This window comes from Saccopteryx bilineata, chromosome 4, assembly GCF_036850765.1.
Source record: "Saccopteryx bilineata isolate mSacBil1 chromosome 4, mSacBil1_pri_phased_curated, whole genome shotgun sequence".
Lineage (NCBI taxonomy): Eukaryota > Metazoa > Chordata > Mammalia > Chiroptera > Emballonuridae > Saccopteryx > Saccopteryx bilineata.
Window position 1 is genome coordinate 77,633,065 of NC_089493.1, and position 25,504 is coordinate 77,658,568.

General features: G+C 40.1%; 1 protein-coding gene across 2 annotated transcripts in view; it reads left to right on the forward strand.

Annotated features, from left to right (window-relative positions):
• TP53BP1 (tumor protein p53 binding protein 1) overlaps positions 1 to 25,504 on the forward strand; it is a 111,583-nt gene that overhangs the window by 31,873 nt on the left and 54,206 nt on the right. For both annotated transcript variants that reach the window (XM_066276870.1, XM_066276871.1), the window contains exons 12-15: positions 425 to 1,745; positions 12,641 to 12,760; positions 13,519 to 13,722; positions 17,438 to 17,492. In XM_066276870.1, the coding sequence (XP_066132967.1) occupies positions 425 to 1,745; positions 12,641 to 12,760; positions 13,519 to 13,722; positions 17,438 to 17,492 (1,700 nt within the window). The remainder of the gene's footprint in view (positions 1 to 424; positions 1,746 to 12,640; positions 12,761 to 13,518; positions 13,723 to 17,437; positions 17,493 to 25,504) is intronic.

Below are 25,504 nucleotides of genomic sequence, written 5' to 3' on the forward strand. Positions count from 1 at the left end.
CTCGGTCTGCTGAAGGCCCACGGTCAAGGCACATGTGAGAAAGCAATCAATGAACAACTAAGAAGTCGCAACATGCAACGAAAAATTGATGATTGATGCTTCTCATCTCTCTTCGTTCCTGTCTGTCTGTCCCTGTCTATCTCTGCCTCTGTAAAAAAAAAAAACACAAAAAAAACAAACAAAAACTTTAAGTTACCACTTTAAGCTTATTCTGTGTTTGTGATTCAAAAGAAAAGCATTAAACAGTGACTTGTGTTGATGCAAAGACTGGTGATTATGTGCTTTGTATTTCTGAGAATGTGGTTCTAGAGTTTTGTAGTTCTTGAGTAATTGATTTAGAAATTTTAGATGAATTCAGGGATTAGATTTAAAAGAAATATGATTAAGAACACATGAAGATTTGTCTCTTTCTCTTCTTCTTTAGGACATTTTCATTCCATCTCCAAGTTTGGAAGAACAAGCAAACAATGGGAAGACAGGTGGAGATTTGCATAGTTCATCTTTGACTGTTGAGTGTTCTAAAACTTCAGAGATTGAACCAAAGAATTCCACTGAGGATCTTGGGCTATCTTTGACAGGGGATTCTTGTAAGTTAGTGCTTTCTACAAGTGAGTATAGTCAGTCCCCAAAGATGGAGAGCTTGAGTTCTCACAGGATTGATGAAGATGGAGAAAACACACAGATTGAGGATACTGAACCCGTATCTTCAGTTCTCAATTCTCAACTTGTTCCTGCTGAAAATGATTGTATCCTGATGAATGCAGCACAAGAGGGCCAATTAGACGTGAATCAGAATGCTGATGAAACAAAGATGGATGTCACAGAAACCAGGGACGACATTAGTATTTTAGCCACTGGTTGCAAAGGCAGAGAAGAAACTGTAGCTGAAGACGTTTGTATTGACCTTACTTGTGATTCAGGGAGTCAGGCAGTTCCATCTCCAGCTACTCGATCTGAGGCACTCTCTAGTGTGTTAGATCAGGAGGAAGCTATGGAAATTAAAGAACACCATCCAGAGGAGGGGTCTTCAGGATCTGAGGTGGAAGAAATTCCTGAGACTCCTTGTGAAAGTCAAGGAGAGGAGCTGAAAGAAGAAAATATGGAGAGTGTCCCCTTACACCTTTCTTTGAGTGAAACTCAGTCCCAAGGGTTGTGTCTTTCAAAGGAAATCCCAAAACAAGAATGTCAAGAAGCTATGAAAGTTGAAACCAGTGTGATAAGTATTGATTCCCCTCCAAAACTTCCAGACCAAGAATTGGAACATAAAGAACAAGAAGCATGGGAAGAAGCTACTTCAGAGGACTCTAGTGTTGTCATTGTAGATGAGAAGGAACCACTTCCCAGAGTTGAAGTTTCTTCTGGACCTTTAGAGGGAGTGGAGAAATGCTCAGATTCCCAGTTGTGGGAGGTTGATGCTCCAGAAATAGAACCATGTGCTGAGAATAGAGCTGATACCCAGGAAGAAAAATGTGTTGAGTATGAAGGAGATATGAAATCGGTGGCTGCATTAAAGGAACCTGTAGAGGCTGACCCTCCACAGCCCTCTGTGACTTCAGTGAGAGCAGATGATGCTCCAGAACCTGACCAGCAGATACAACAGACCCAGCCTCAAGAGAAATCAGATAACTCATTAACAGAAGACTCAAAAATGGCTACTACGAAGCAGCTGGGTTCAGGTGTAAAGGCTCAGCAGGTGGAGAAGACGTCTGCCCACACCTCACAAAACTTCTGTGAAAGCTCTAGTGGTGAGTGTGATGTAAATTGTTCTGTGTCTCCAACCAAGTTATAATTTGGAGTGGAAGGTAGGAGAGATAACTACATGCTTATATCAGAGCTGAAAATGAACTAGGATTTATGTTTATAAACAGTTAATAATAATTAGGAACTTAAAAAATTTGGGTTGAGGCCCTGGCCGGTTGGCTCAGCGGTAGAGCGTCGGCCTAGTGTGCGGAGGACCCGGGTTCGATTCCCGGCCAGGGCACACAGGAGAAGCGCCCATTTGCTTCTCCACCCCTCCGCCGCACCTTCCTCTCTGTCTCTCTCTTCCCCTCCTGCAGCTAAGGCTCCATTGGAGCAAAGATGGCCCGGGCGCTGGGGATGGCTCTGTGGCCTCTGCCCCAGGCGCTAGAGTGGCTCTGGTCGCAACATGGCGACGCCCAGGATGGGCAGATTATCGCCCCCTGGTGGGCAGAGCGTCGCCCCTGGTGGGCGTGCCGGGTGGATCCTGGTCGGGCGCATGCGGGAGTCTGTCTGACTGTCTCTCCCCATTTCCAGCTTCAGAAAAAATGAAAAAAAAAAAAAAAATTTGGGTTGTATTCTTTTGTAGTTGTAATTATTTATGGAATCAAATCATTTGATATTTGTCAGCTTTATAACTTAGGAATAATCAACATGAAGTTTACAAATATGTAGCAATTATACCAATCTAGTGTTTTCTACTAATGTCCCAATTTTTCTTCAAATTTTTATAGTTTGACAGTTGCCTTGACATACAAGGATCTTCTTTGATTACACAGTAAAATCATATTCAGAACTCGGTTAAAGAGTATGCTGTTATTGGTTGTTTCCTCTTTATGGGCATGAAGTAAAGCTTCTAAATTTAGTTCAACATTAACATATATACATCTTAAACCTTAAACTGGAAAAGATACTAGTTTGTACCCTTTATTATTTTATGATGCCCAGAATGAGAATATACTTTCTGAAGTATATTATGTATAACATTAGCTGAAAAGAATTCAGACTTTCTAAATGCCCAGTTAGTATAATTAAAAAAAACAAAACAAACTTCAAAACCAAAATATAAAAACAAAACACAAACTTAAAAAACAAGCTTCTAGGGTTATGGTAATGAGAAAGTGTTTGGACATCATAGCTATTAGTTGGATGATTTTATACCTTTTGGTGTTCCTGGAACAGTTCTAGTTTATGCCTCTTGTCTAGGTGTGCTTATTAGTAGTACTTTTTTTCTTTACTCTCAAAATTACTGTTATTTATTAGTTTTGTTTTTTTTTTTAAAAAGATTTTATTCATCTAGAGCAGGGATAGTCAACCTTTTTATACCTACCGCCCACTTTTGTATCTCTGTTAGTAGTAAAGTTTTCTAACCGCCCACTGGTTCCACAGTAATGGTGATTTATAAAGTAGGGAAGTAACTTTACTTTATAAAATTTATAAAGCAGAGTTATAGCAAGTTAAAGCATATAATAATAATTACTTACCAAGTACTTTATGTCAGATTTTCACTAAGTTTGGCAGAATAAATCTTTATAAAACAACTTACTATAGTTAAATCTATCTTTTTATTTATACTTTAGTTGCTCCACTACTGCCCACCATGAAAGCTGGAACGCCCACTAGTGGGCGGTAGGGACCAGGTTGACTACCACTGATCTAGAGCAGCGGTTCTCAACCTGTGGGTCACGACCCCGGTGGGGTACATATTTATTATACAATATAGTCTAAAGCCATCGGAAAATACATATTTATTATACAATATATTTTTAAATAAAATATGTATTTCCGATGGCTTTAGGCGACCCCTGTGTTTTGGTCGTTCGACCCCTGCCCGGGGTCGAGACCCACAGGTTGAGAACCGCTGATCTAGAGGAAAGGTGGGGAGGAGGAGCATCAACTCTCATAGTAGTTACTTCTCATACGTGCCCTGATGGGGCCAGCCTGGGCTTTTGAACCAGCAACCTCAGCATTCCAGGTTGATGCTTTATCCACTACCCCACCACAGGTCAAGCTTATTAGGTTTTATATTCAGGATATTTTTCTCTCTTCAGAACAAGAAATGTAAGAGCTGAAAAGGAGGTTAGGGGTTATTATTGGGTTCAGTCTCTTTTTCCTAAAGTTATGTGGCTAATAAATGATTGAAATGGGACAGGAACCTAAATCACCTGATTCTCAGTGCTATGCTTTTTTTCTTCTGTGAAACTGTATAATATAGTTTCTCTAATTCTGATAAGTTATGGTCAAGAACTACTTGAATGACTTAATACTTTGTATTATTGAATATTTTTGTAATTTCATTACATCTAAATACTGTTACTGACCTAACTAGGCTAAGGAAGTATCAGGGCCTATAGATTGTTTCAGTTTGGTTACTTAGGAGAACTTTTAAATTATCTTAGCAATTGTATGCAAAAGAAGCTCCTAAAACATTGGGCTATGAGTCCTATTGTGTTAATACTATTCTTTTTTATTTAATTAAAAAGTATTTTTGTTTATTGATTTTAGAGAGAGAGGAAGGGAAAAGAGAGAAAGAGGGAGAAGAACATCAGTCTGTTCCTGTATGTGCCCTGACTAGGAATTGAACCAGCAACTTTTATGCTGAAGCTGACACTATCAGCTGCACTATCTGGCCAGGGCAGGAATGGTATTCTTCATGAATTCTTGTTTACAGTATTAATAGGCAGAGCCAGCTCTTTTTTATAGTAGGCATTGCCATTGTAAAACTTAATTCTACTAATATTTAGTATAGATTATTGAAAATACTAGTAAGTTATATTCTGTTTACTTCAAGAGTTTAGTTCTTGAAAAAACAACGAAAAGCAGTGAAGACACTGGTTAGACTGTTAGAGGATTAAAATAAATCATTCAGAAGAATATTACTAGAACAAAAAATATTGTTTTATTCTTTTTTTAAAAAAAAACACATTTTTTAAAATCTTTTTTTTATTCATTTTAGAGAGGAGAGGGAGAGACAGAGAGAGAGAAAGAGAGAGAGGAGAGACAGAGAGAGAGAAGGGGGGAGGAGCTGGAAGCATCAACTCCCATATGTGCCTTGACCAGGCAAGCCCAGGGTTTTGAACCGGCGACCTCAGCATTTCCAGGTCGACACTTTATCCACTGCGCCACCACAGGTCAGGCTTATTGTTTTATTCTTAAAATATAGTTGTCTATTTGCTAAATCTCAAGAGAGACCAATTTAGATGAGAGTAACCTCAGAAGTGAATGGTTCTGGAGAGACAGAATGAAAGGTTCAAATTGGTTGAGTCTCCCAGGTGTGTTCTTTAGACTTTTTATGTTAAGTTAGAAGGGTATTGTTTTTTGTGTTATTAGTTAGAGAGAGAGAGAGGGAAGGAAGGGCAGACAGGGATAGACAGGATGGGAGAGAGATGAGAAGCATCAACTCATAGTTGTGTCACTTTAGTTGTTCATTGACTGCTTCTCATACATGCCTTGATGGGGGTGGAGGGGTTCAAGCTGAGCCAGTGATCTCTTACTCAAGCTGGTGACCTTGGGCTTCAAGCCAGAGACCTTCGGGCTGAAGCCAGTGACCATGGGATCATTTCAGTGATCCCATGTGCAAGCTGGTGACCCTGTGCTCAAGCTGGTAACCTTGGGGTTCGAACCTGGAACTTCAGCATTCCAGGTTGATGCTCTATCCACTGCACCACCATTGGTCAGGCTGTTATTATTTATTTATTTTATTTTTTTAGAGAGAGAGAGAGACAGTCAGGCAGACAGGGACAGACAGGAAGGGAGAGAAATGAGAAACATCGACTCATAGTTATGGCACTTTAGTTGTTCATTGATTGATTTCTCATATGTGCCCTTACTGGGGGCTACAGCTGAGCCAGTGACCCTTTGCTCAAGCCAGTGACCTTTGGGCTCAAGCCAGCCACCGTGGAGTCATGTCTAAGATCCCACACTCAAACTGTCTACCTCAGGGTTGTTTTTTTTTTTTTTTTACAAAGACAGAGAGAGAGAGTCAGAGAGAGGGACAGACAGACAGGAACGGAGAGATGAGAAGCACCAATCATTAGTTTTTCGTTGCGCCTTGCGACACCTTAGTTGTTCATTGATTGCTTTCTCATATGTGCCTTGACCGCGGGCCTTCAGCAGACCGAGTAACCCCTTCCTGGAGCCAGCGACCTTGGGTCCAAGCTGGTGAGCTTTTGCTCAAACCAGCTGAGCCCGCGCTCAAGCTGGCGACCCTAGAGGTCTTGAACCTGGGTCCTTCCGCATCCCAGTCCAACGCTCTATCCACTGTACCACCACCTGGTCAGTCTATTGTTATTGTTATTTTCTTAAAAGTTTTACTGAATAAAAAGAAGAGAAACATGGTAAATTGTAAAAACTGTTCAAGTAAAACAGGAAAAGAGGAGAGGGAGTGGTTGGAGAGGGAGGGATGGCCAGAGGGAGTAGGAGGAAGAAAGGAGAGAATCACTCTAAATGCCCCCATTTATAGATACCTTGTCACTGTTAATAGTTTGGAAACCTCTTCAGACATATCTCTGAAAATCTACTACTGATATTTGAACAAAGAAAATTTAGGAAGATGGTACTTGGAAGCCCAACCTTATTCAATATAGAATAAATTTATGATGGTTTGATGATGTGAAAAATCCTAAGAAGTTTAATAAGTCTTAAATTAAATCCACAAATAGTAGTATATAGTAGGTAATAATAATCAGTGAGGTTAGATATGTCTTGTGCTCTAGCTCTAACATTTGTTGCCTTACTTGATGGCATATCATCCTAATTGGCTGTTAATGTCAGAGGCAGACTCTTAGAGTAGACTTTATGCGTGGCGTTACCCAATATAGAAATTCTTATATATTTAATCAGGTGCCTTTAAATCAATTGTAAGAAGTGGCCAGGTCTTCTCTTGAGAACAAAACAAGATGGGCTTTGTATTGTAATAATGGAAAGTTAGAAGTAAGAGAGGCCTTACTGACATTGAAGGTTTTAAAATTTGATTTGGACTACCTAATCTCAAGCTTTTAGTAATAAGGACTTTAGTAATAAACCACTCACATGATTTGATGATTGATATTGCTTCCTTTTTTACTCATATCTTTCTTAATGGGTTGGTATATTGTCATACATTAAGATAAACCATGATAACCTGGGAAATCTAGAAGGGCCTTGATAATAATACAAGCGTGCTAAGTCTTAGAAAAATGATATGTTGAACATTCCTAAATTTAAGAGGATAAAATATTATTTTTCAGGATTTGGTGACAAGTTGATTTATATTAGTGGTGTCTTTTAGATGAGTGGACAAAAGAAGAGAAATGGGAAAGCATTTGGAGGATGTTGAATTGAGGCTTTATGAACATGAATAACTAAAGATAGACTAGAAATATAAGCTGATACCAGTTAATTGAATGCTCGCTGAAGAGTTAGGAATTTATCTTCTATTAGAAGCCTTACTGTTTTGACCAGGAACTATTGTATTCAAAGTCATGTTCTGTACCAGTGGTTTTCAACTGCTGGTCCACAAGAGAGTTAACATCAGGGTGGTTAACTTTTTTACGGACCAGCATGAAATTTCTGGTGGCTTGGCACCAGTCTGCAGACTGGCAGTTGATAAACACTGTTCTATCAGAAGATTGCTTGGTTGCAATATGCAGAAAGAATTGGGGGTTGAGGGAAAGGGGAGACTCAAGGCAAAGAAAGTAATTGAAAGGCTGCTGTAATAATCCAGGAATGAGGCATTGAGAAATGGATAAAAGTAGTGCTGCCTGTAAGAGTCAATTTTCCATTAGGTTGTAGTAATGTAGTTGGATCAGTGGCGTTAAAATTACTTTTCATAAGTTTTATCTATTACTGTGCAAAGGAAACGGAAATTATTTTAGACAATTTTTTAAAGATTTTATTTATTGATTTTACAGAGAGGGGAGGAGGAGCAAGAAATATCAGTTTATAGTTACTGCACTTTAATTGTTCATTGCTTGCTTGTTGTATGTGCCTTGATTGGATAATCCCAGGGTTTCAAACTGGCGACCTCAGCATTCCAGGTTGATGCTCTCTATCCACTGTGTCACTACAGGCCAGACCAATTTTAAGCAGGTTTTAATGCTTGCATGTTAATTTGCATATTATGGTTTGTCACATAGAAGAATATACTGTACTACAAATTTTCATAAGTCTGTTTGGTCAATCATAATATGAGGGATAGTTCCTGTCAAGAGAGCAGTGCAGTGCAGGTGACCTAGAAATGAAAAATTCTTTAAAAGATACCTTTGGAATGTATAATGATTTGTAAGATGGTTTTGGGGTTTTTGTTTTTTAGTTCCTATAGCTCTTCTAAATTCTTCTTTATTAACCTGAAGTACTTGCTTTTTAAGGAGCTGCCAGAGAATGAGTGTTTATCCTTTCTATTTTATCTAAAACTATGGGGAAATTTAGCAATTTAGATGTGATGTTACAATTCTTTGCTCACACTCTTTGCAGTTCCTTTAGCTGAGCATATATACTTTTAATCTGTTATTTCTAAAGTCTGTTTTATTTTCTTTTTTCATCCCTCAGGTTACTAATTCATTTTCTCTTACATGTAATGGTAAGAGATGTTTTTGTTTTATTGTTTTGGAGGAAAAACAGTATCAAAGTACTTGATATAATGATAATAAAGGGTAGGAGTGGAGTGGGAAAATATGAAAGAGAAAATGTGGTATAATAAGAAATGCATTTGGTTTTCATTGGGTTACTGCAAGGAGCTCCTAAAACCCTTGTAATTTTGAAGTGAAAGGAATCTTTTATTCAGAAAAACCCTTTTGTTTACAACTGGGTTTCTGCTAATGAATGATTTAGGGTACTGTCCCTACATAGTCTTAGGATGGGGCTGTTCACCTGAAAGACCAAGTGATTAGAGGCATGGAACTTTCATCCCTACCTCTTCACTCCTGGGAGGGGATGGACAGGAGGTTAAAGCTGTATAAAAATCTTATATACATATTTTTTAGCAAGAGAGAGACAGCCAGACAGGAAGGGAGAGAGATGAGAAGCATCAGATTGTAGTTAGTTACATCACTTTAGTTGTTCATTGATTGCTTTCTTATATTTGCCTTGACGGAGGGCGGGGGAGCTCTAGTGACCCCTTGCTCAAGCCAGCAACCATGGGGTCATGTCTATGATCCCAAGCTCAAGCTGGATGAGCCCGTGCTCAAGCTGGTAACCTCGGGATTTTGAACCTGGATCCTCAGCATCTCAGGTTGACACTCTATTCACTGTGCCACCACCTGATCAGTCATAACTCTTGAACAAGATTTGATAAGCTTCCTAGTTGGTAAATGATTCCATATGGTGTCTCATCCCAGTTCCACAGGGACAGAATCTCCTTCCATCAGAACGCATTGGAACTTACCCTGTGTACTGTTTCATCTGGCTATTAACTTGTATCGTTACAATAAACTGGTAAATTTTTCTCTGGGTACCCTGAGTGACACTAGCAAATTAATTGAACCTAATGAGGTTATGGGAATCTATAATGTATAGCCAGTGGGTAACAATGTATATTTGTGATTGGCATCTAAAGAGGGGGCAGTCTTGTGGGACTGAGCCTTTAACTTGTGAGATCTGATGCTATCTCCAGGGAGAGTATCAGAATTGAGTTAAATTTGTAGACACCCAGTCAGTGTCCTGAGAATTGGAGAATTACTTGGTGGTGTTAGAAAACACATTAGGCAAACTCTTTTCACAAATAGTGACTGGGTATGACAGATTATGGTTATTTTGAATCATCCCAGGAAGATAAGTGCAAATTTTCATGGGTTAGGTTTAAGAGGAGCAATCTGTCATAATTTTGTTTTTCTCCCAAATTTAGTCATTTTATTAAAAGAGGTAAACAATTAGGAAATCAGAATATGTGATTTGGGCATTTTGTTTAGCAAAAATTTAGAACTGTGACTTTGTTAAAAAGTAATGTTAAGCAAAAACTTTTGTAGCTGAAAGCTTTTCTGAAGGAAAGAGTTTATTGAGCCATATGCTAGCCAGAAAAAGGACCAGGTCCTGGGACATACAATTTAAACTGCCTGTAGTAGGGCTAGATGAAGAAGATGAGAATATATCACAGGGGGCTCTTTTATACAATGGATTTGGGGAGGAAAGATGTAAATTGCTTTGAAAGAATTTACATTGGTTGTAGATAAGGACAGAAAAAGGTGAAGGGAGGTGGGGGTCAGGGGAGCAGTTCTAGGATAGAGGCACAGTTCATAGGAAGAAATATTACTGCTTCTGGATTGGTTATGGGCAACATAATCATAAGCAGGATGTAGTGACATCTAGTGATCAAATTTTCTTTTAGAAGCCCGCCTGGGACGGGCCTGACCAGTGGATAATGTGTTGACCTAGAACGCTGAGGTTGCCGGTTCAAAACCCTGGGCTTGCCTGGTCAAGGCACATATGGGAGTTGATGCTTCCTGCTCCTCCCCCACTTCTTTCTCTCTCTGTCCTCTCTAAAAATGAATAAATTTAAAAAAAATTTTATTTAAAAAAAAGCCGCTTGAAAATTCATTTCAAGTTTTAACATACATTCTGGAATATGAGCGATCTTCTGTTGATTTTGATCTGAGGGTCTGTTAACTTATTATAAATCTCACACCGCCCTGGCCGGTTGGCTCAGCGGTAGAGCGTCGGCCTAGCGTGCGGAGGACCCGGGTTCGATTCCCGGCCAGGGCACACAGGAGAAGCGCCCATTTGCTTCTCCACCCCTCCGCCGCGCTTTCCTCTCTGTCTCTCTCTTCCCCTCCCGCAGCCAAGGCTCCATTGGAGCAAAGATGACCTGGGCGCTGGGGATGGCTCTGTGGCCTCTTCCTCAGGCGCTAGAGTGGCTCTGGTCCCAACATGGCGACGCCCAGGATGGGCAGAGCGTCGCCCCTGGTGGGCGTGCCGGGTCATCCCGGTCGGGCGCATGCGGGAGTCTGACTGTCTCTCCCTGTTACCAGCTTCAGAAAAGTGAAAAAAAAAAAAAAAAAAAATCTCACACCTCTTCTTCCACCCTGCACCCTTTTGTAATTTAATTTAGGATATCTCAGAATTTTTCTCTTGTCAAAGTGTTTTGCATCTTGACAAATGTTTTATGTTTATATTAATTTTATAATAACCAAATATGTGTATACTGGAATGCTCATATATGTGAGACTTACTATTGTACAGAGACTTAGACATGAATATTACCACTGTAGCCTGACCTGTGGTGGCACAGTGGATAAAGCATCAGCCTGAAACACTGAGGTTGCCAGTTTGAAACCCTGGGCTTGCCTGGTTAAGGCACATATGGGAGTTGATGCTTCCTGCTCCTCCCCTGCGTCTCTCTCTCTCTCTCCCTCTAAAACAAGGATCGGGAAACTTTTTGGCTGAGAGAGCCATGAATACCACATATTTTAAAATGTAATTCCGTGAGAGCCATACAATGACTCATGTATGTTACACATTATCTAATAAAAATTTGGTGTTGTCCTGGAGGACAGCTGTGATTGGCTCCAGCCACCCGCAACCATGAAACTGAGCGGTAGGAAATGAATGGATTGTAATATATGAGAATGTTTTATATTTTTAACATTATTTTTTTATTAAAGATTTGTCTGCGAGCCAGATGCTGCTATCAAAAGAGCCACATCTGGCTCGCTAGCCATAGGTTCCCGACCCCTGCTCTAAAATGAATAAATAAAAAAAATATAGCCTGACCTGGTGGTAGCGCAGTAGATAGAGCATCGGACTGGGATGTGGAGGACCCAGGTTCAAGACCCTGAGGTCGCCAGCTTGAGTGCTCATCTGGTTTGAGCAAAGCTCACAAGCTTGGGCCCAAGGTTGCTGGCTTGAGCAAGGGGTTACTCGGTCTGCTGTTGCCCCACTGTCAAGGCACATATGAGAAAGCAGTCAATGAACAACTGAGGTATTGCAATGAAAAACTGATGATTGATGCTTCTCATCTCTCTCCGTTCCTGTCTGTTCCTATCTATCCCTCTATCGGACTCTCTCTGTCTCTGCTACACACAAAAAAATAAAATAAATAAAATATATATATTACTGCTGTAGTCTAGAGTGAATGCTGGTCACTACTGGTGAACCATTAAACATAGATTTTGGCCTGACCTGTGGTAGCTCAGTGGATAAAGCGTCGACCTGAAACACTGAAGTTGCTGGTTCAAAGCCCTGGGCTTGCCAGGTCAAGGCACATTCAAAAAGCAACTACTATTTGAGTTTATACTTCTCGCTTCTCCTACCTCTTTCTCTCTCTCTCTCTCTAAAAATCAGTAAATAAAATCTGGAAAAAGAAAAGAAGAAGAAACATAGATTTATATGTTAGAACCAGTGAGTATGTTGAAGTATACTGCTCACAAAAATTAAGGGATATTTAAAAATTAATATGATATGAAGCAATAAATAGTCCCTAATTTTTGTGAACAGTACACTTTGGCCCATGAGATTCTTTGTCACCTCTTTGAGTAGATTGTGAATTGCAGATATTACTCTCAGACTTCAATATGGAGGACTCAACAGATTGCTGAAGTTTATAAATGAATTCCTTGGATTAACATTGCACAATATTAAAATGTCTAGACCTTGAAGCTATCCAAATTTGCATCACTGAATATTCCCAAATGCACTGTCTTGGAACTCAGATGTGTTTCTATGTTCCTTTTGACCCCATGTTCCTCAGGGCCTCCAGACTGGCTTCCTCTGTTTGCCGGTCCTTTGGTTGTCTGTTTTTGTCAGTCCTGTTGCTGATGGCTGTAAAGAAAACAGAGAACAGTAGAAAATTGGTTGGGAGGCCGGGAAAGGGGGGGTTGGAAATGAGGCAGAATTTTGGAAAATAATAAATATTTTTTGTAGTTGTTTTTACTTTTGCTTTTTTTATACTTGTGTTTTGGTTTCCTTTTTGTTTATCTTTTTTTTTCTCTAGAAACTCCATTTCATTTCAGTTTACCTAAAGAAGGTGATATTATCCCACCATTGACTGGCGCAACTCCACCTCTTACTGGGCACCTAAAATTGGAGCCCAGGAGACACAGTACTCCTATTGGTGAGTGACTAAAATGTAATGCCATTTAAAGCAGAATTTCTGAAATATTTTTTATGCAAGTGGTTTCTTTTAAATCTGAGAAGTTGGACCTTCCTCATAAGATTGATTTTTGTTTTAGGAAGATAAGGCTGTGATGTCTGATTTCATGAATTTATTCTCAGGAGATACTGAGTGGTGATGAGCAGAAAGAAAGGATAAAAGGAAGAAAGAAAAAAAACTTGAAAGGATTTTATTCTTTAACTTGTAAGGCCGTAGGGTCTGAGTGCTAAGCCATGATATAGAGCTGTCTTATAAGGCGGGGTCAGCAGGTAGGGTAGAAGTACTTGCTATTAATCCAGTACCCTGGCTGAACAGTCTGCTGCTTGACAGGGCAAGAAAACGTAGATCCTTCTTCCTAAAGCAGCCTGTAGAATTCTACATTAACCTATTTGTTTTCTCTAGTCAGTGCTGGGAGGTAACAGTCATGCCGTCTGGAGTCTCCTGCTACCTATGCCTGATCCTTGGCAGATGTGGGTTGGCTGAGGGCTCATGCAGCATCCTTTGTCCAGATGCAGAAGTGGAACTGAATCCTGTTGCTCCTCTTAAGACCAGGTGTCAATACTAGTGCGTAGTTGTTGATACTTGTAACAGGATCTATCTTAGGAACCCCCTTCAATCCTACAGAGTGGTGGAGACAAACAGGCAAATTGATGACCTAGAATTATTGTTTTTCATTTGTATTTTAGTGTTATTTCTTCCTCCTGCTTCCCTTCTTTCAGATATTAACAACTATCCAGAAAGTACCACGGCAACCAGTGATGTCATGTCTGAGAGCATGGTGGAGACCAATGACCCCATACTTGGGAATGAAAAAGGAGATTCTGAGGCTGCCCCAGAAATGGATGATAAATTATCTCTAAGAATGAAACTGGTCAGTCCTGAGATGGAGACGAGTGAGGAGTCTTTGCAGTTTAGTCTGGAGAGTAAGTTTTATATTAATCTTAGGTAGTTAGTAGCTCCAGATCATTTAGGAAGTGATTATATATTTTCTAGTTATAATGATTATAAATATGTCTGTAAAGTCTTATTCTCATAGATTTAATTTCTTGCTTTTGGCCAGTCACTGTCATGTTACTGAAGATGCTCCATTTTAAAATCTTTATGGTTCTGGTTGTATCTCTGTATTAAACCTGTGTTGATATTAAGTAATTGGTTTCCATATTCAAAAGAGAGTAGTTCAAAAGAGAGTAGAAGATTTAAGATTGTGGATTCACTGCCTGACTGGTGGTGGCGCAGTGGATAAAGTGTTGACCCAGAACTTTGGGGTCATTGGTTTGAAGCCATGAGGCCACCAGCTCTGAGCAAAGGCTTGTCAGTATGATGTCACTGGCTTGAGCAGGGTAATCGTCCACACGGTCCCAAATCTGAACCCAAAGATCACGGGCATGAGAAGCTCAAGGTTACTGGCTTGATGAAGGGAACACTGGCTCGGCCCTGGTCAAGGCATACATGTGAGAAGCTCAGTGCACAAATAAAGTGAAAGCAGCTACGAATTGATGCTTCTCACTCTCTCTTCTCTCTCTCGGAAACAATCGAGGCAAAACTAAAGTGAAAGAAACTATGAGATGATGCTTCTTACCCTATCTCCCTTCCTGTCTCTCTCTCTCAAAAAAAAAAAAAAAAAGATTGTGGGTTCATATTATAGGTTTATGTTGACTATTTCCCACATTAATTGCAAGTTGTTTGGTATGGCTAAAATACAGAGAAGGTATAAGGTAGTGGCTCCAGAGTAGAGACCAGATTCTGAAAGCCTTTTATATCATTCTGAGAAGCTGAAAAATATTAGATAAGGAATAAATAATAAATAGATATGCTTTTTAAAAAAGAATCAGCTGAATGTTTCAAAAAAACTTGTGCTTTTATGCACCATTCTTTGCCTTTCCCATTTTTTATTCTGCCTGGCAAACTCGGTCTTTAGCCAGGAATTGAGTCATTAGTAGTGGGGATAGTGATGAGGGATGAATAGTAGAGTAGGGACCAGTTGGGACCAATTGAATATAAAAGTAAGAGGGAAGCAAAAAACATGGGATAACATTACATCTATATTTAATTTTCATGATAGCTCTCCAAAGTAGATATCCTTATTTCCATTTTATTAATGAGAAAACAGATTAAGAGAGGTTTCTGAGTTATATGTTTATGGTCATAGTATTTGTTAAGAAGTAGAACTAGAGCTTGAATTAGATCTGACTCCAAAGTTTACAATTTTTTTTTTACTAGTTTGTAAATGCTGTTCAGTGGAGTTAGAAGAGGAAGAAGTCTTAAAAGAGCTTGTAGAGGAACATTTTAGAGAAGAGGACTAAGAGAGTATGAAGCCATGGAAGGCTGGGAAGGAGAGTTACAAGAAAACAATGTCAGATGCAGAAGTGAGGTCTGGTAAAATACTTCTGAAAATGTACCTTGCATTTGGCTATTAGGATCCATTTGGTAACTAGCAAGATCTATTTAAATATAGTGGTTTGGGTGGAAGCTATACTGAAGTTAATTGAGGAGTGATGGGGAGAGGAGGCAGCAAAAATATTCTACTTTTGAGAAGTTTTTGTTTAAAAATATGGCAAGTTAGAGGGAAATGCAAGATTAAACAAGGTTTTTTATGTTTAAGCTTAGAGAAGCATAAGCAGGTTTATAGACTGGAAGGAATTTTCCCAAAGAGAGATGGACTAAAAATGAGGGAATGGGGGAAATAGTTGGTAGATCAGGGCCTGGGGGAGCTGGGAGGGAAAATTTTCAAAGACCACAAATAGAGTGGGTGGATTTGAATAAGAGGGACTTCTCAATCTCTGAGAAGAAAAAAATTTTAGCTAATATATTTTGAGTTGTTACTATCTGCCAGGAAGTTTACATGTACATCTCATTAAATCTCCTAATAAACTTGTCAAGTTGTTTTTTTTCTGTGAAGACTATTATTCTCATTTTACAGATGAGGAAACTGAGGCCCAGGAAAGTTGAGCACCTTTCCTAGAGTCATATAGCTATTAAATGTTGTTGTCTGAATTCAAAGTGTTCCAAAAACCAGAAGTCTGGTTCCAAAAACCAGAAGTCTAGTTCCAAATTACAGTACTTTTCTGCTTTGCTTATTGATTTGAATCTTAGAACCTCAGTAGAAATTAAAGTATTACATGTTTCCATCCTTATTATCCTCATATCTGAAATCAAGTAGGGCTTATCAAGAGAGTGTGTGGTAGCTTTGAATCTTTAGATTTTAAATTACAATTGAAAAGATCTTAAATGAAGCTAAGTATTAAGGCTGATCATATCAGTAAATGTTATTCCTTTTTGATAATGGGAGCACAGGATCAGGCATCATACTCAAAATTTTACTTTCATCCTCCCAACAAATCTATGAGGTTGGTCCTGTTTTATCTCTCTTGTAGAAGAGAAAACTGACTCAGAAAATGAGTTTACTCCCAGGTTGAACTACTAAGTCCTGGAGCCAGAGTGTGTGTGGGCCAGGTTTCTGTTTCAGAGCCAGGGCTCTAGCCACGAAACCTCAGCTGCCTCCTTGACATGGATTATTTAATAGATTATGTTGGGTCATGAAATTTTAGAAACATTTAAAAATATTTGTTATTTTTTCTGAGGCTGGAATAAATTATTAATACATTTTCATCCCTTGACAGTAACAACACTGCTTTAAAATTACAGAATATTTTTCAGTATCATCCTTAATTCTTTCTTGGAAATGTGTTTTGTTTTTCAATTATCTATCCCCAAAGAACTTTAGGAAGAACTTGAGTACCTTCTGTCTGTGAGTTCTGAGTTCTCATAAAACTTCACACTATTTAAAATTTTTGCATCAACCGAAGATATTTTTCGGCATAATTTATTAAATTTTTTTATATGAAATTTATTTTATTTTTAACCTTTATAATTTTTTATTTTAAAAAAATATGTTCTTACTACTTATTTTTAAAACTATTATATGGGAAGCAATGACTTGAGATGCAGAAGTTTTAATTTTTAAATGTTACTGCTTCGGCCCTGGCTGGTTGCTCAGTGATAGAGCGTAGGCCTGGTGTATGGAAGTCCCAGGTTCGATTCCTGGTCAGGGCACACAGGAGGGGTGCCCATCTGCCTCTCCACCCTTCCTTTCTCTCTCTCTCTGTCTTCCTCTCCTGCAGCCAAGGCTCCATTGGAGCAAAGTTGGCCTAGGTGCTGGTGATGGCTCCATGGCCTCCGCCTCAGGCACTAGAGTGGCTCTGGTTGCAATGGAGCAATGCCCCAGATGAACAGAGCATCTACCCCTGGTGGATATGCTGGGTGGATCCCAGCTGGGCACATGCAGGGAGTTTGTCTCTCTGCCTACCCACTTCTCACTGCAGAAAAATACAAAAATAAAATGTTACTGCTTCATTGTATTTCTGGACAAACTTGATTAGTCTTCTGTAGGCAGTTTGAAAAAAAGTGATAAAAGTGATGGAAACTTGTACCATTAAATTATAAGAAATATTTTTAAAAGGAAACACAGGCATATAGAATTTAACTGTATACAAAGAAAAAAAAGAAATATTTTTATGTTCACTTATTATTCTTACCCATTTCTTTTTGTTATTATTTGCAAATACTAGTAGAATAGGTTTTTAGGTGTGATATTAACTGAATTCTATTTCTCTTCCCTTTCCTTTTGTTTTTATTCAGAGCCTGCAATTGGTGAAAGAAAAAATGAATCTGCTGTTGGTGATGCTGTTGCCAGGTAACTAGGGCTGGTTGCTATTTAGAGGAATTCAGTATACAAAGCCACTGTACTAAAGGGAAGATGATTTATCAAGAGAGGAAAAAACTTAAAATATAGCTCCAGCATACAGTATTTAACAATGTGTTGAATCTAATATAGGCTTTCTTAAGTCTAATAAAGCTTTTGCTATACTTAGAACTAAGATGTTTAAAGGTGTTTTTCTTTTTCTCTTTTGTTTCTGTGGGAATGCCCTTTTTTACCTTTTTCTGTTGGTGAGACTGAGATTATTGTTGCTTTGGTGAGGAAATTGGAGAATTTAATAAAAGATAGCCATAGACCTTGTTTCTTCTGAGATACCCTATGCAGCTGCAGCCCAGCCTCAGGCTATTTTCTCTTCTGCCTGCAAAATTAACTATTGTGTTGAACTGTTATTTTTGCTTTGTCATGAATGCTTTAGTGCTTTGAGGACAGGTATAAATTTGTCTGGAGGCTCTGGTGGTAAGCTCTGCCATCTGGTGGCTATGGAGTAGAATTGTTTACTGGTTTTTGGCATGAGTCATCCAGCATGGAAATACTAGCAGCAGTTGGTGAAATACAGGTAAGATTTTTTAAATCAGGCTAGGCAGGTACTATAAAATAAGTAAAGTGGGCTAAGTGCAAGAGCTTGAAGTGTTGAGGACGATGGCCAACTGAACTGAAAATGTGCCCTATTGAAAGGGGGTGGGGGTAGTCCCTGTTCAATCAACTCCAGCCTGTTGTACCATACAGAATGAAAATTTGTTGCCAAATCTCTTTATTTGAAAGAGAAACCTGAATTTTTAAAAATAAAATTTCATGCTTGGTGGACCAGATAGGCCTGTGGACAAATTGAACCTTCAGTTGTGAGTTTCTGGCTTCTGTCTAAATTCTTTGATCTGTACTTAGCTGTATCTTGGAGAAATTAGTTGTTCTCTGGGCTCTTACGTATTTAGTCTGAAAAATAAGTACTTTAGGGTCCTGACTCAGTTGATGACTAATGATATGTAGTCTTTTTTTCTTTAAAGTTTTATTTATTCATATTTTAGAGAGGAGAGAGAGGGAAGGGGGGAGGAAAAGGAAGCATCAACTCCCGTATGTGCCTTGATCAGGAAAGCCCAAAGTTTCAAACCGCTGGCCTCAGCATTCCAGGTGGACGCTTTATCCACTGCGCCACCACAGGTCAGGCAATCTGTAGTCTTAAAGTTGAATAAAATGGAGTTTATACTTGATCTATCTCTTTGATTTTTTATTTTTGTGACAGAGACAGAGAGAGGGATAAGGAGAGACAGGAAGGGAGAGAGATGAGAAGCATCAATTCTTTGTTGTGGCTCCTTAGTTATTCATTGATTGCTTTCTCATATGTACCCTGACCGAGGGGCTACAGCAGACCAAGTGACCCCTTGCTCAAGCCAACAACCTTGGGCTTAAGCTGGTGACCTCAGGGTTTCTAACCTGGATCCTCCATGTCCCAGTCTGATGCTCTATACACTGCGCCACTGCCTACTGAGGCTATCTCTTTGATTTTAACAGAATTGTATACTAGATGTAATTTATTAGTCTGTACATGTGCCCATTAAGAGGGAACAAAATATGCTGCTGAAGCTTCCCAAGCCTTCTGCATGGAATGTAGGGTTGGAAAAATAAGGAAGTAGTTGAGGCAGAGGGTTGGATGGAATCTTATCACAGAATGAGATGAAATTTATTGGTATTGTTGTGAAGCAAATTTTGTATATGAGACTCTAGAGTCTTCTACTATTTACTTTACCATTGGGTTTATGATAAGAGATCATTTAAAGAAAGCTCTGTTAGGCCCTGGCTGGTGGGCTCAGTGGTAGAGCGTTATCCTGGCGTGTGGAAGTCCTGGGTTTGATTCCTGGCCAGGGCACACAGGAAAAGAGCCCATCTGCTTCTCCACTGGTCCCCAGAGGGACTCATGTGGCGGGAGGGTTGTTTTCCGGAGAGGGGAGGGTCCTGGGCCCCAGGACCAAAGCCCCAGCCTGCAGCCCCAGAGCCTGGAAGAGGCGTAGGGACAGTATTAAGCTGTGAAACAAACCAGGGTACTCTTTGTGAGAAAGAGACAGATTTCTCAGACCCAGGATTCGTCTTAAAGGGACTGTGCAGAAAACCTCTTTCACAACCACTCACCCAGGGTTCTGGGGGATGGGGAGAGCTGAGAGGACTGGAGTAGTAGGAAGAGAGTATAATCTAGGAGGCACAGGGAGAAACATATTGAGGGACAGCTACCCTAACCCTTTGCCTGAGTCACTCCCCAAATCTAAAGTGAATATTTTTTCTGGAACCAGCAATACCAGCAAAGGGAAGCAGGTCACCAGCCAAACAGAAGATCCCCTGCTTCAGTCAGAGCAGAGAATCGCTTAGAAGCAGAGAGCCATCAGGGATACAGTATTGAGTGCGAAGTCCGAGCTGCATTGGCACCCCCACACTGCTGAGTGCTCAATGGAGGATGGGCAGTGGCGGGAGTGTGGTCCTGTTGGTGGGGACGGAAGCCGGGAGCCAGCTGCGGCTGTGGACGGACCACAGGAAGGAGGTCTGACCTGTGGCTGTGGGTGGGGCACACAAGAGTAGTCCCACCTGTGGTCCTGCCCGCGGGGACAAAGCGGAAGCTGGGGAACCGGCTGAGGCTTGCCGCTGGGCATGGGAGTGCAGCCCCGCTCATGGGGCCGAGGCTTGTGGAACCGACGTGCAAGCGCAGTCCCACTCGTGGAGATGGGGTGGAGGATGGGGACCGGCCAGGGCTTGCAGCCCAAACACGTGAATGTAGTCCTGCCCCTAGAGGCTGGGGCTGGCCAGGGCTTGCAGCCTGACTTGCAAACAGTTCTGCCCAGGAGGCCATGTGGAGGCTGTGGGCCAGCCAAGGCTTGTAGCCCATGCACGCTTATGCAGTGCCACCCGCAGAGGCAAGACAGAGAAGCTGCAGTGGCGGACAGCGCTGGCAACAACCATGCCCGAATGCCTGAGGCAGTGGCAGAGAGAGTGGCAGGCCTGCAGACAGACCACACCTAGGGCACACAGGCCACATCCATTGGTCTCCTTTGGCCACACCCATCTTATACATAGACAAAATGGGAGGGCAGAAAAATGCAACCCAAATGAATCAACAAGAGAAATCCCCAGAAAAATATATGAATGAGATGGACATAAAAAAATTACTGGATGCAGACTTTAAAATAATGATTATTAGGATGCTCAAAGATCTTAGAGCAACAATGGATGGACATAATGAGCACCTAAATAAAGAGATAGCAAGTATCAAAAAGGACATTGAAGCCTGACCTGTGGTGGTGCAGTGGATAAAGTGTCAACCTGGGAATGCTGAGGTTGCCGGTTCAAACTGCTGGACTTGCCTTGTCAAGGCACATATGAGAGCTGATGCTTTATGCTCCTCTCCCTTCTCTCTCTCTCTTTCAAAAAAGAAAAACTGAATTAAGTTAAAAATTAAAAGAAATATGTTGAAATAATAAAAAAGAACCAGTTAGAAATGACAAATACAATATCAGAAATAAAGACCACACTAGAAGGAATTAAAAGCAGGATGGATGAGGCTAAGGATTGAATCAGCGATTTAGAGATCAAGATAAACGAAAGAAAGGAAGCAGAGCAGAAAAAAGAAAAGAGGCTTAAAAAGTCTGAGGAAACTCTGAAAGCTCTGTGACAACATGAAGAGAAACAATATCCGCATCATAGGGGTTCCTGAAAAAGAAGAGAAAGACCAAGGGATAGAAATTCTGATTGAAGAAATAATAGCTGAAAACTTTCCTAAACTGATGAAGGAAAAAGTGACATAAGTTCAAGAAGCACAGAGAGTCAAATTAAGGATGAACCCAAAAAGCCCTACTCCAAGACACATTATAATTAAAATACAAAAATTAAGAGATAAAGAATACTAAAAGCTGTAAGAGAAAAGCAGTCAATTACCTACAAAGGATCCCTGATAAGGATGATATATGACTTCTCAACAGAAACATTAGATTCCAGAAAGGAATGGTAAGAAATATTCAAAGCAATGCAAAACAAGAGCCTACAACCAAGACTTTTCTATCCAGCAAGGCTATCATTTAAAATTGAAGGAGAAATAAAAAGCTTCCCAGACCAAAAAAATCTCCCAAAACAAAAAAACCCCAACAAACTCAAGGAATTCATTACAACCAAACCAATGCTATAAGAAATGTTAAGGGCCTGCTGTAAATAGAACGAAGGGGGCAATCTAGTAAAAGAGGAATGTAGATTTAAAGAATAAAATGGCAATAAACAACTACATATCAATAATAACCTTAAATGTAAATGGATTAAATGCTCCAATCAAAAGACATAGGGTAGCTGGGTAGATAAGAAAACAGGACCTGTACATATGCTGTCTATAAGAGACCCACCTCTAAACAAAAGATACACACAGTCTGAAAGTAAAGGGATGGAAAATAATATAAGGTCTACTGGAAAGTTCTGTCCGTTTTTGGAAAAAAACAAAATACAAATTTTTCTTACCATCAATAAACTGTATTAAATAATATAATTGCCATTATTATTAATGATTTCTTGCCAGTGTGAGGGCAATTTGTATATCCCATTTTTGAAAAATGTTTTATCTTTTGATGCGAAAAATTGAACCAGTGCTTGTTTGATATCTTGTTCATGTTTGAATATTTTGCCCTTCAAAAAATTTTGTAAGGACAAAAACAAGTGATAGTTGGTATTATTCCTTCACCAAACACTTTCAATAAATTTCTACATGCTTCTGTAGCATTTCTTCCTTGTTGAAATTTGTAAAAATTAGAGTGGTGTAAATGAACTTTATCAGCAGCAATGGGTACACTATCGCTTCACACATAAGACTAACATGAATCAACTTTGTTTTAGTTAATTTGCTACATCAGTATGTATACATTAAGTGATAAAAATAGAGAGGCACACATGCGCCAAATAAACGTGCTTACGTGTCGAAACTTGTGATAGAAATGGAGAGAACTTTCCGGTAGACCTTATATTTCTTGCAAATGGAAATGAATAAAAAGCTGGGGTAGCAATACTTATATCTGATGAAATAGATTTTAAAACAAAGGTATAGTAAGGGATAAAGAAAATCACTACATAATGATAAAGGGAACAGTCCAACAGGAAGCTTTAACTATTATCAATATCTATGCATCTAATGTAGGAGGACCTAAATATATAAAGCAGATTTTGATGGACATAAAGGGTGAGATCAACAGCAATACTATAATAGTAGGGGATTTTATTTTTTATTTTATTTATTTTTATTTTTTTCATTTTTCCAAAGCTGGAAACAGGGAAGCAGTCAGACAGACTCCTGCATGCGCCCGACTAGGATCCACCTGGCACGCCCACCAGGGGGCGATGCTCTGTCCCTCCGGGGCATCGCTCTGCCGCATCCAGAGCCACTCTAGCGCCTGAGGCAGAGGCCACAGAGCCATCCCCAGCATCCGGGCCATCCCTGCTCCAATGGAGCCTCGGCTGCAGGAGGGGAAGAGAGAGACAGAGAGGAAGGAGAGGGGTAGGGGTGGAGAAGCAGATGGGCGCCTCTCCTGTGTGCCCTGGCCTGGAATTGAACCCGGGACTCCTGCACTCCAGGCTGACGCTCCACCGCTGAGCCAACTGGCCAGGGCCAATAGTAGGGGATTTTAATACCCCGCTAGCAACACTGAATAGTTCCTCAAGAAAGAAAATTAGCAAAGAAACAGCTGACTTGGGACTCCTGCACACCAGGCCGACACTGTACCACTGAGTCAACTGGCCAGGGCCTAGGAATGCCCTTGTTGATCAAGCTACCCAAAAGAAAATTATTGGGAGCAACCATGACAGATTGAGCAATTCAGTCTCATACTATTCATCACCAGAATGCTGCAGCCCTGTGTAAACAGTTTCAACTCTCTCGGGAAGCAGCACGGCAGATTGGGAAATCCTGTCCAAGGGGATACTACAATCTGCCCCTTCATTTGGAGTTAACCCTCAAGGACCCATATCAAGATAACTTTGGCAAATGGATGTTACTCATATACCTTCATTTGGCAAACAGTCCTATGTCCACATTACAGTGGATACATATTCTGGATTTATAGTAACCTCTGTCAGAACAGGAGAGGCTGTTAAGCATGTTATAGCTCATTGTCTGTATGCACTGTTCTATTATTGGATTTCCTAAACTGGTTAAACTGACAATGCTCCTGCATACGGAGCAAAAGCATTTACTGTATTTTGTCATTCTTACAATCTTTAAAATCAAGGTATTATTAAAATGTACCCAGCAAATATTTTAAGGTCAATTAAAAAAAAATTAAACGGAGGGAGTCATATCCTGAAACTTCTACGGGTCTACCATATCATGCTTTTTACTTAAAATTTTTTTTAAATTTCTTTTGAATGCTGATGAACAGGAGACACCAAATCTTTTTCTCCTGCAAACTACTACCTTCTTTATTTGATCCAGCTAATAACACTGTTTTAGTCTTTTTCCAAATAGCTCCAGATATATGGAAAAGATTTATATAGGCGGATGGGGATCCTCAAACCCCTCAGCAAGATCTTCTGAGCATGGCCTTTAAGATACCAAGAGGCAGAAAAAGCCCAATAGAGATCAGGGGAACTACCAGCTTTTAGGATACGCCCTTAAAGGCTCCAATGCCCCAAAGGGGTCTCATAGGATGCCATCTGGGTCCTGCTTCAATAGTGGAAAGGAAAGTCATTGAGCTAAAGCTTGCCAGACTTACATGCCTCTGCTGTGAGGAAACAGGGACACTGGAAGGTAGGCTTCTCCCTCATTCCTCTAAGGGAGGGTTCAGTCTTCTTCCAGTCCTGCTCCAGCCGCCTATGACCTAACCTTGCCCAGAATGCTGGGGTTTGCCACTGAAGGCTGAAGGTGCCCAGGGCCATCGGCCCCATCTGCGACACTGTGGATGAGCCTAGGGTATTTCTTCCAAGAAGCAGGTAAACTGATCTCATTTGCACAAGGGCCACTTAACTATGTCTTGCCTGAATAGTCAGGTTTTTTATTCTTCCCTCAAAGATCTCTGTTGTGGGTGTTGATAGTCCTATTTTCTGCTGCTTTGTTTAATATATAGTGTTACCTTTATTCCTCCTACCTCAATGCCCCACTCATATTTCAGGCTGGATCCTACTCCTAATTTAGAGCTCTCTTTTCCCCCTTTTGCCAACTTCTATTATGAATCTACCTTTGCCACCCAGCTTAGTGTATCCCAAGGTTCTCTTTACCAAGCCACAGTCGCAGAGCTCCAAGGAAAAGCAACCTGGTCTCATCTCTCCAGGCAGAGGAGAACAGAAGCTTCATCTCCACACATGCTGCAGATGGCTTTTCCAGTCTACCTGAATCATTACCAGATAGAAGCAGCGGTCTTTGGGAATGGGACGTGAGCTGCAAAGTATAGAATTGTGACAACAATTCCAATGCCATGCGAACTTTTTCTGGATATGACAGAGGACAATCTGACTTTGAGTGATGGGTATGCAACAGAATTGAATGACAAGATAACCTGGACATGTTTTCTTTGAATATATGTACTCTGATTTGTTGATGTCACCCATTAAAATAAAAATTTACTTATTAAAAAAAAAAAGAAACTGCAGACTTAAAGGATACACTTGATCAACTGGATTTAATAGCTATATTCAGAACCTTTCACCCTAAAGCAGCAGAATATACGTTCTTTTCAAGTGCTCATGGTACATTCTCTAAGATAGACCACATGTTAGGACACAAAATGAGTCTCAGTAAATTTAAGAAGATTAAAATATCAAGCATCTTCTCGGATCAAAATGGCATGAAACTAGAAATCAATTACAGTAGACAAACTGAAAAACACTCAAACACTAGGAAACTAAATAGCATGTCATTAACAAATGGGTTAACAGTGAGATCAAGGAAGAAATTAAAAAATTTCTTGAAACAAATGAAAATGAATATACAACAACCTAAAACTTATGGGACACAGCAAAAGCAGTACTGAGAGGGAAGTTCATAG